At 51.7% G+C, this 11,366-nt stretch overlaps 1 protein-coding gene across 1 annotated transcript in view; it reads right to left on the bottom strand.

Moving 5' to 3' along the window:
- Positions 1-1,651: 1,651 nt before the first annotated feature.
- Positions 1,652-11,366, bottom strand: part of Arhgef37 (Rho guanine nucleotide exchange factor 37) — a 64,599-nt gene continuing 54,884 nt past the window's right edge. The window contains exons 11-13 of the mRNA XM_004631288.3: positions 9,121-9,316; positions 7,042-7,196; positions 1,652-4,590 (exon numbers count right to left, since the gene is read on the bottom strand). Of these exons, the coding sequence (XP_004631345.1) occupies positions 4,381-4,590; positions 7,042-7,196; positions 9,121-9,316 (561 nt within the window). The 3' untranslated portion in view covers positions 1,652-4,380. The remainder of the gene's footprint in view (positions 4,591-7,041; positions 7,197-9,120; positions 9,317-11,366) is intronic.

Here is an 11,366-nt window from a genome sequence, read left to right as displayed (position 1 = left end):
GAGGAGAGGAGAGGAGAGGAGAGGAGAGGAGAGGAGGGAAAGGAAGGGGAGGGGAGGGGAGGGGAGAAAGTGACTACATTGTTCAGGGTCCCACCTTCCATGTTATTGCCAATGAAATCCCACTCCTCCCTTCCCCCAGTCCAGAGTATTTGGAGCTCTGTTTTGCCAGGACTGTTCCTAAAATGTTGCTTCCATGTTAGAAGTCAGGTCCTGGGGCAGGCACCCAAGGTTTCCTTAAGATAAACCAGAACTCTGCAGTGAGTACTTTTGGGGCCCAGTGGGGGAGGACAGCAGCCTGAAGCCCCCACAGTGGCCAAAATGGACCTGCTACTTGTGGTCAGGTAGGCCATGGACTCAGGTTTTCTAAGGCCAAGTGTTGAGCATTGTTTTTTATAGCACTGCACCACCTGCCCAAACCCCTCTCTCATCGTTACCCCCATCCTACCAATCCCACAAGGCCCAGAATCAATCCCACCTTGGCCCTCCCAAATCTCTCCCAGTCTGAATGCTTACAAGGCTCCACAGCTCCTGCCTGATGTGAGTGGCATTGTGCCTACAGGGCCAGAAAATTGCCTGAGGCTGGGACATCTGAAGCCAGCATGGAGGCTGCATGGAAGACAGGCTTTGGCGCCCCCATTGCTCGTGATATTTATCTAAGAACTATGTATTGAACATCTATTATTAGTAGCAGCTGACAGAGTCTTCAGGCAGTTCTGACATGACCCGGAGCCTCTTGTCCTCTGGTGCGCCTATGGCTGCATCAGGCACACGGCCCGAGCTCGAGCTCTTGTATGGTCCTGAGCGTGCCACTGCTCTGCTTCCAGGCCTGTAGTGGGTCCCTCAGAATAGACCCAGAGCTTTCTACCATTGACCTTGTCAACTCACCTCTCCCTGCCCCTACCAGCACCCCTGCATAGGCCCAGAGTGTTGGCTCTACAGTCTTTCTATTCTGAGACCGGTCACCCTTGTTGCCGCCTCTGGCCTTTGCACGTGCCGCCTGACCACCTTGACTCGACTCCCGTGCACCCTGCCCTTCATCTGGGTGTCACCTCTTCCCAGAAGCCTTCCTTGGCTACCAGGCTGTCCCCTTCCTGGGATCCCATCACTGCCTTATTCTAACCCGACCATCATGGAACTGCTGCCAGCGTGTCTGTTTCCCTTTCCCAAACACGGGCCCTGGAAGGTCAGCCCATCTGTTTGCTTCTTTCCTATAGCCCCAGCCTTTAAATTCAATTGTTGGAGGCAACAATGGTAGACAATTAACTGAACACGTGGATGAGCAAGGTGCCACTTTCACATATAGCAAGTGTCCAGGAATGAATGGTATGTGGGACATCTAACTGCCCAAAGGTTAAAGTCATACAAAGTCTATGGGCTGACCAAATAGCTCAGTGGATTAAAGCACCTGCAAGCAGGGGCCAGGGGTTCGATTCCCCAGGCCTGCCATGCTGGCCCCACCCCCGGGGTGCACTGAGACAGCAACTGAGACTGGGCGTGGTGGCACGTCCCTGTAATCCCGGCTCTTGGGAGGCTATAAACAGGCAGATCACTACGAGTCCAATCTGGCAGTGAGACCCTGAACACCCTGTAGACTTTTCCCTAAAATACAGAAAAATAAATAAAAATAAAGTGACAAATTCCAGAGACAGTGTCATCTTTGAAGCCCTTTATTCCCAGCAGTTCCCATCGGTTACTCAGCGAGCCAACATTCATGTTACCAATCAGGGCACCCATTCATCTTTCCCCAGACCCTGCAGTCAAGCCCTCACATCCAAAACAGCACTGGCGCCCAGAGAGTTAAAGACATCTCACTGCTGCAGAGGGCAGGAGTGCCCTTGTGAACCAGTCTTCCTCTCCTGGAAGGCTGTTCAGCTAGGAGGCAAGTATCTCAGCCAGTTTGGGTGTGACTGCCCAACAGGGAAATAAGTGAGGTACAGTACAACGGTTCTGGGCACCTGGGGGTAAAAAGGCACATTATGCAGTCCCCTGGAGAAAGCGCAGGCCATTCTCCACCTTCCCAATACACATTTTCTCACTCTTCACTGACTTTTAATCTCATCCCCTGGTCTATGAGAAACCATAACCCACATGCAACTGAATACATTTTTATTTTCCCTTCATAAGAGAGCCTTGGTTCCACACGGATTTCATTTTTCTCCCTATGCCCATGAGAACATCCAATTTTGTTCAGGTCCCTTTCAACGGCACTTAATAAATATACATTCTGGGACCTGACAGAACAGGCTGTCCTGTTTCAAACCACCTCACATGCTGCCTGTTTAAACAGCCTGTACAAAGCTCAGGTGGGGCTCATCTTAGTTTGCCCTGTGCCATCTCTGACCCCAGGTCTGTTTGTCCACCATGTGCATCTAGGGCAGAGGTCCTCGGCCTGGCTGGGGAGGTTCCTGAGGAGAAGGGCCCAGGCCACCCCAGGAGCCTCTCTGGCTAGCTTTGACTTCTGGTCTAAAGATTCCCAAGCAAAGACAGAGCAGCTGGGCTGAGAATCCCCAAGCCAGGACCCCAGCACACAGTGGGCTCCTGATCAGAATACTTAGCACACTTCGTAATATCTTCTCCTGTGATCCCTATTTTTATCAGAAATCTGAGTAGGAAAGAAAAAAATGCATCAAGAGCATCTTGTGAAGTGAATATGGGGCTGGGAAATGGATTGTGGGGGCTGAGGTTCTCTGGCTTTATGCAGCATCTTCCTGCTTATACAGGCCGAGGGTAGCACACTGTAGACTGTCTGACACTGACAGCTATGTTTTTTGTTTTTTGTTTTTTTTTTTCTCAAGAGGCCTTCAGATACCAGAGCTAACAGTGTTCAGCACTCTTGCTATAACAGAGACTTTCTTGGAAATAAATCTAAATTGTCACCTGTGCCACACACATTCTGTGAGGGCCAGTTACAAACCTGTAAAAGCTACATGACGATGCCAGTGTGTCACATTCTCCCCTTTCTGAGAAGCCTGTGATGTACCTTGGTCCAACACCACACCCAGCACTGCCCCAGTAGCCAGTGTCCTGGGACAGGACATAATTTGTGGGGCATCTCGGTTTCCAGGCTCAAGATAGGGGTGACTCACTCAAGAGTTCAAGGGACCAGCCACCGAGGAGGCAGCACAGTCCCATGCTGCATAGCCACCTACAAACAGCATGTCTGCCGGAGGTCCCATATATTATGCTGTCTAGTGGTATCAGAGCTAGTAAGCTTGTAAGAATACAACCTATGCCAGTCCTGCAACACAATCTCTTAACAAACATGCCTGAGAATGTACCCTTATTATTAATCCACCATGAACACATTGAGAAAGACCCCAAGTACAGGCTGGGTTTAAGGAAAAAAGACGCTATGCTGATGGCCTATGTTTGCTGCCATGGGCATGGGCATCAGGGTTGGCAGCATGCCCACCTGCCAGTCCAGGTCAGCGGATGCCCGGGGCCATCCTAACACCACTGATGGCACTCATTCTGGTGTCACATTTTACAGTTTCCAAGGAACCTCTGCACACTTAGCCCCTAGCCAGTCTCACAACCTGGATGGGAGAACTGGTGTAGCATCCTATGTCAAAGGCCACAGCCAACTGACCTTGGGCTTCCTGCTGCCTCCAGGCCCAGGGAGGCAACCTGAAACTACGGGGCTCCCCAGCTATTCCACCCAGAAACAGGAAGCTATGGCATTACCTCACCTCCCCACCCACCAGACTGCAGTCAGCGTCCTCAGAGTTTCTGCACTGATTTGCATGCTCCTACTCCAGGGAAAACAGTGGCATGCTCCAATCGCTGCCGGCAGTATTATACACCTTACCTAACATGCCATCAAAATCCCCTGTGTCCTGGAGTCTGCTGAGAATTTGCCTACACATTCCAGAGCTGTGACTGGGTCACACCCACTCCCAGGTCCAGGAAGACTCCCCTGGGAACCTCTCCACTGACACTAAGAGGACTCTCAGGGGTTCACTGTCCAAGATAACTCAGATCCCAACATGGAAAAACAAAAACTGACCAGCCAGCCCTGGTGTCCTCAGAGTCCACACAGAGGAAGTACACACTAGGGCCAGGCAATCCTGTATATCTCCAGCCCCTTCCCTGCAACCACAGAGCACACAGGTGGCACTCACCGGGGCTACCCCTCCCCATGGCCAGGCCCAGACAGAGGCACAGATAAGACCGGCTACACGCTATGGCAAGTCCGAGCCAATCAGCCAGGACCCTAGGTTGCACAGGCTTTCTTACGCAGACACGAGTGATCGGGGCCTCCCACACCAGGCGCCTCCACTCACCTGGCCTGATTCCCCCATTTCCCACTCCTGCACTTTCTTTGCTTTACTTCTTAACAGGGTCACAGCCTCTAAGCCCCACCCATTCCAGGGACGGCCCCTAGGAGGGCAGAGTCCAGCCCCACGGGGCGAGGTTTGGGGCCCTGGCCAGGAAGCCAGAAGGCACATATCCCTTCTGTCCGTTCACTTCCACCAGGCTCCACTCCGGGTTCCCCTTCTTGTCGTGGGCCTCCAGGACGGTCACGGGCTGGCCTGGCTGCAGACTCACTTCATGTGTGCTCCTGGCCGTGAAGGGGTACGCTGCTACCACCTGCAACACATGGCCAGTGACACGGACATGGTCAGTCCCAAATGCCCGATGACCCAGCTCCCATCCCACCCAACCCTGGCCCCATTCTGGGCAGTCCCTGCCTCCCAAGTTCACCCCTTGCACTAAGACAATATCTGCTGGTCCCACAGTGAGTCATCCCTGTGTGGCCGGCTCTCTCCCCCACTTTTCTGGGGTTTTTTTTCCCCATAATTTTATCATTTTATTGGTCCCATATTGTCAGGGAAGGGAATTGAGAGAAGGCAAAGAATTTGCTCAAAATCATAAAGCTGTGAAGACAGGCCGGCTTCACCTCAGAACAGGTGTTCTCCACCCACTGTGGCCAGTGGCTGAGCAGACTCAGTAGCCTGCCCCGCCCCAGATGTAAAGGGTTCGTCAGTTCAGGCCAGTTTCCCAGGCTCAGGTAGAACCAGGTGTGTGGGTAACTTGGTTACTTTTTAGGGAAAAGCACTGAACTGGAGAAAAATGGAAGGGGGGAGGCATGTATTAAGCTACTATTTAACTTCTTTGGGCCTCAGTTACATCATGTAAAACATGGGAATGATATTCTACCCTCTTGGTCATTGAGGAAAATGAGTGAATGAATGAATGAATGAATGCATGAATACGTGGGGCTTCACAGAGTGCATGGCACATAGTAATGCCCTAATGAGTGGAGACTACTTTAAACTCTTTACCATTACTGTTATTACAGATGGTGAAGCCTCAGGAACAACAGCTGCATGGAGGATGCCAGGAACAGATAAAGCTGCTGTGTTCAGGTAGGGGGACCACTGCACCTGCCCACACTTTAACAACCCACACTGGCAGAGCAAAGGGGCAGTGGCAACCTCAGGGCTTTTCCCACAGGGGCAGGGCGGGCCTGTGCTGACTGATCGGGCCCTGGAGTTGGACTTCTGTCCCTTGCAGCTCCTGCTGTACTGCTTCTGGCTGAAGTCTGAGGGTCTTGGTCACAGTGGTGTCTCTCCAAAAGATGTCTATGCATTTCTGTGCCCCAGCCCACAGCACCCCGTGGCTGGTCCTCAGGGCATCTGGGATCCTGCCCCTTGCTGTCCAGAGCCTTTCTGTTGTGCATCCCTCACTCACAAAGCACTCCTTGTCTGCTGATTATGGGAATGCAGCCTCCATTTGGGGAGGCTTCCTGCACCCTGCCTGGCTCCCCAGCTCTTCCCACCCTCACAACTACTCTGTTGAGCCACTTCTGCCCTCCAGGACTCTGTGCATCCAAAGCTAACCCCTGAGGGGGCTTCCCATCTTGTCTCTCTCTCTGTCTCTGTCTCTCTCTCTGTCTCTGTCTCTGTCTCTGTCTCTCTCTTTCTCTCTCTCTCAATATAATTTATAGACTCTAACATTTTTAGTTTATTCGCTGATGCGTATAACCTCTAACCAATTTCAGAACATCTTCATCACTCCAAGAAAAAAATCCATAGCAGACAGCAGTCATCCCTTCTTCCCTCCCCCTCAACCTCCAGCCTACTTTGTCTTTCTGTGGATGTGCTTATTCTGGACAAGTACATAAACAGAATCCTACGACCTTCCTGACTGTGCCTGACTTAGCATTATGTGCTCGAGGTTTCACCCAGCTTGTAGCATGTGTCACTGCTTCATTCTTCAGATTACGACAGAATAATATTCCATCATGTGCATGTGCTGTTTATACATTCCTACTGATGGATGCTTGAGTTGTTTCTGCTTTTGGGTTCTCTTGAATAATTATGCCACGAACATGTATGCACAAGTTTCCCACTGCTTTTAAGAGACAGGCTGATACCCTTCTGAGGCCACAGGGCCCACGGGCCTGTCCCTGCCCTGCTCATCAGCAGCACCTTGCTCTACTCTCCCCTCTGCCTTCCCCCACCCTCGGGGCTCCTTCGGTTCCACATCCATCCGTGTCTGTCTCCTGTCACTGAGCCTTTGCACATGCTGTGCCTGCTTGCTGGAGAGCTCTTGCCGTCTGTGCCCTGGTACAACACCCACTTCCCGTTCCTGTCTAGGAAAAAGCATCACTCTTCCCAGAAAAACTTCTCTACATCACAATCTCTGGCACTTATCTGTCCTAATTACTGCAGATGTTCATGCTATTATTTTACCCATCACTGCTCTCCCCCAGATTATAAGCATGAGGAGGGCAAGGGCTGTGACTTGCTTCTGTTCACCGCTACATCTTGCACCTGCAGCCCTGCTCGGCGACTTGAATGAATGCATGCGTGCATGCTCGTGATGGGGGACCAGGGGTTAGCTCTCTGCCAACAATGTGGCAGGGATAGAAGCTCCTCCCTCCAGATTCCACCCTTGTCTAAAATATAGACACTGTCACTGATTGAGACTCTGGCTTTACAGGGTCCCTGTAGATATGAGGAGCTTGGACTCAGACAAAGGTGAAACTCTAAGCTCCAGTCTGGGTGGCTGAGGGAAGCAAGCCCCTAGACTCACCTGGGTCACAGCTGGAACCGAGGGCACTGGGGTGGGGGCAGACTCTGGTGCTAGATCATGGGAGCCCTGCTGCCACCCTGCTTGTCCTCTGAGCTCCTCCTTGGGAACGACGTGGTAAAACTGCAGTTTCCCAGCCGGCACATAGCCCCGATGTCCTAGGGAATGAGCAGAGGGTTTTCTGGTCATAAGACACCTTCTCATCCATTACTGTGGTGGGGAAAGTCAGCGGTAGTGAGCACTTCCAACCCAACTGCCCTGCACTCGTGAGGACATGGAAGCGGCCCCCCCCCCCCGCCCCAGGCTCACTGCTCCTAGCTTGTTTGTTCACTTCTAGGAACAGGAGGCTCATTCCCTACTGGAGCAACCCTCTCATATTTTATCTTTTCTTTTTATTTTTTGGTACCAGGAATCAAACTCATGACTTCACACTTGCCAGGCAGGTGGTGTGCTGCTGAGCTATCTCCCTGGCCCCACTCCACTTTATGTTTTTATTCTTATTTATTTTTTCTCACTCCACTTTAAACATGTCTAAAACACACAAAAACAGGTAGGAAATCTGTTTTTCCTACTGGCTCCACTGGCCCATCCCTCTAGTGGCCACCTGAGCAAGGCCACCTCCCCTACCCAGAAGGACCTTGACCCACAGGCACAAGCTGTCCTGCTCCTCCACGGTGTTTTTGTTCCTCCTCATACATCACCTCCCCCAGGGCAATTCCAACTACCAACTGCCATCACAACAAATGGCCATCACTCCTGAGGGCTTGCTAGGTGCCAGCCCCAACAAGTGGTGCTGCAGCCTCCACAATCCCTGGAGTTGGCTGGCATCACCAGCTCCAGCTTAAGTGGAGCCAGCAGAGGTCAGAGAAGCTCTGTGACTTCCCGCAATCACAGTTAGGCACATGGCCAAGTTGGGATCCAAACCACTCCCAGGATCCCAGGGGCCTTGTTGCTTAATACTCCTTCCATTATTCCATTATTCCCCACTGAAGTCTTTTTTTTTTTTTTGGCAGAACCTGGGATTGAACTCAGGCCCTTGCCCTTGCCAGGCAAGTGCTTATTCTACTGAGCTATCTCCCTGGAACCCCCACTGAAGTTTTGTTTTTTTTTTTTAAGTGTGTGTGTGTGTGTGTGTGTGTGTGTGTGTGTGTGTGTAGCCAGCTCAGCCCACCAGGGGGCGCGGCTGGCTGGCATGTGGTGCTGGGGGATTGAACCGCGGTCCCTGTGCTTTGCTAAGCTTGTTCTAAGTAGGTGTTTTAGACCACTGAGCCATCTCACCAGCCCCCCACCCCACTGAAGTCTTAAGAGTGCTCTTTCATGATTTCTGCCTGTTTGCATCACTTTTTTAACTTTTCAAATTGACTTTTTTAAACTTGACCTTGCCCGATGTAATAACTTGAACACATTCATGGGGCTTATGGGCTACTTAGCTTTCTCTAACACATGTGAAAATAATTCAGAATGAGAATAAACTGTCTGAAGGAGAATGTAACTGCCTATCGGCCCCCTAGCAATAATCCTGAGCAACCCTACACTTGGGAGTCGCATGCCTACGTCTGGAACGGGCCTAATGAGTCCGTTTCATCATCCCAGATTTGTGGTGCCACTGGCCTTCAGCCAGTTACACAGGGGCATCCAGACCTGAGCAGCAACCCAAGGCCCGAAGCCATGATTGGCAGGAGGCACACACCCCTCCCTGCCCTCACTGCAGGCGTCCTGCACCCCTTGGTGCAGCTAGGACCAAGTGTCCCTTCTCTGGGCACATCTCCGTCCTCCAGAGTGCTGCTGAAGTTCTCCTCACACACCTGTCCACCCTCATGGTCTGTGAGGCCCACAGAGCGGGGACGTCTCATTTCTGTGGCCCAGCACAGAGGTGCCCGATGAAGGCTGTTGCAACGCAATGGTGAGTTCCTCTTTTCGGCACCCACATGCCTGTGCCTGAGGCCAGCGTCCATCACTTGTATTCATGCCCATCTTCGATTTTCACCGCCAGACGTGGGCCACAAGAGTACCCATGTCTCCTCACCAGCTTCAGCTGGGGTGGTTTTTCCAGGAGGGGAAGGTCCCTCCAAGCCCACATACCTCCTGTATCCACCAGCCAGCGGCTGCTGTGGCCTTTGGTGTCCTTGTTTTGAAGGAGGGCCACGACTTGGCCCCGTGGCAGTGTCAGGTCCAGAGTCCCTGCCCCGCTGATGTTGCTTGTCACCTGGTAAAGCTTCCCAGGACCGTACTTGCTCAGGAGAGCCTGCACCTGGTGCTCCGAGCCTGGCAGGAGTGGCTGGGGATGGGAGGGACAGAGACAGACTCAGGAGCTGGCATTAAGAGTCAAGCCCAGAGGGCTGGCCAAATAGTTCAGCAGATTAAAGCTCCTGCTTAGGCCAAGACACAGGGGATGGGAGTTCAACCCCCAGACCAGCCCAGACGGTGATTTAGACTGAGCGTAGTGGTGCGTGCCTATAATCCCAGCACTTGGGAGGCTGTAAACAGGAGGATTACTACAAGTCCAGTCTACACAGTGAGACCTTGTACACCCTGTCCTAAATAAAAAAAAAAAAAAAATAGAAAGACAAGGCCAGTTTTATCATGTGCTGAGAGCACCCTCACTAGTGGATGGATGGATCTCAGCGTCCAAAGACCTTTAGGAAGAGACGTCTATCATTCGGGATTCTCTAAAGTACCAACTCAGGTTCAGTTGTAGAACTCTTGGATTTGGGTCCAGCCTTCTGCCTCTAAAATCAAATTAAGGGGGCCTGGCCTTAGCTCAGTTGTTTAAGTGGCTGCTTCCACAAAGCTGTCAGCCTCAGGTTGCTGTAGTTGGATCCCCACAACACACCAGCCAGCCAAACCACCCCTTAGGGCATTTAGAGAAAAAAAAAAAAAAAACCTTAAAATCAAATTAAATTATCCCAGAAGAAAATGCCCACACAGATCTCTCAGCCCTTCTACACCGTGCAGGCGCCTGTGAAGAAGGGCACGCTGCCTATAGCCCCACCCTCACATATGCCTGGGCATCTACCAGGTGCGAGGGGCATGTGCTATGTGGGTGACGCAGCAGAAATGCAGGAGAGCTTCCGCTCTCATGGGAACTGCTGTCTAGCTGGGAAGAGCGAATCAGGCTGCTTTCAGCTCACCCAAAACTCTCCTGGCATTTCATTTGTTTTGTCATTCACTATTTCCAGCAACAGCATCAGCAAAAAGAGACTCAAAGGGGTGATTGTCCTCTGTTCATAAAACCAATGAGGAACTAAATATGTTAAATATATATAATTACTCCATTCTTATTTATCTTATGTGCATACAGCGCATGTGTGTTTACCATGTTCTACACAGTTGTTTTGTTGCGGGGAGGTGTTCAGTATGGAGCAGGCAGGGGGGTTCACAGGGATATGCGGGCACAGATTTGTTACACCCTTAGCACAAACTAGGATCAAGAATCAGGGCAGGGCTTGGAATATAGCTCGGTGGTAGAGCCCCTTCCCAGCAGGTGCAAGGCCCTGGGTTTGATACTGAGCACCACAAAATCAAACAAGGGATTAAAAATCAAGCCAGCCCAGTGTTCCTAAGCAAGTCCTTAAAAGAAGTATAGGGCTAGGCCTGGCATTTTCAGAACAGTGGGGCTGGAAGGGTTTTCTGAGTGGTGCTGGCCCGGTGAGTGCAAGCACAGTGAGGCAGCAGACAGCTTGCGCCTTCCCCAAGTCGGTCAGCTGCCTTGGAGGCCACTAGGACTGCTGCTGCTGCCCGGGCCACGTCAGGGAGTTGCAGCTCAGCATGTGTGTGTGTGTGCGCGCGCGCATGCGTGAGCGCAGGAGGGGGCGAGGAGCAACACCAGGGATGATGAGTGTTTCTATTTCGTTTTGTTTTCTGTTTCTCCCTCTTTTCTGCAATGAGGATGGATGGCTTTTCCAGTAAGAAAGGAGCTATTACAGTTCAAGTAGCAGGACAGAGGCGGCTCCCCGCATGTGTTTGCGTGGCTGCTACTCTATTTCCTGTCCCTTTCCTTCTTCCCTAGCTGCAGGGCGCCCCAGGGACCTCGAAGGCACAGCTCTCACTGCAGGGTGGAGGCAGAGCAGGGCAAGCGGCCCAGGAGTCACCCCTGCCCCTGTGGCCACATTAATCCTCCCTTCTGTGCTCTTGACAGGTATGAAGGCCTCCTTTATTTGCCTGTTTCGCTGGCCCTTGTTTCTTAAGTCCCTGGGCCCTCTTTTTGGAAGACTCTCAGTCTTCTTGTGACCTTTCGCTTCACATACTACATTTCACACGTGACTCAACATTCTTCTCAAATCCAGAATTGTCACTCTGCCCTGCCTCCTGCTTTGTTTTTTTTTTTT

Source organism: Octodon degus, unplaced genomic scaffold (assembly GCF_000260255.1).
Source record: "Octodon degus isolate 3935 unplaced genomic scaffold, OctDeg1.0 scaffold00040, whole genome shotgun sequence".
In the NCBI taxonomy this organism is placed as follows: Eukaryota; Metazoa; Chordata; class Mammalia; order Rodentia; family Octodontidae; genus Octodon; species Octodon degus.
This window is presented reverse-complemented; position numbering and strand designations above follow the sequence as displayed.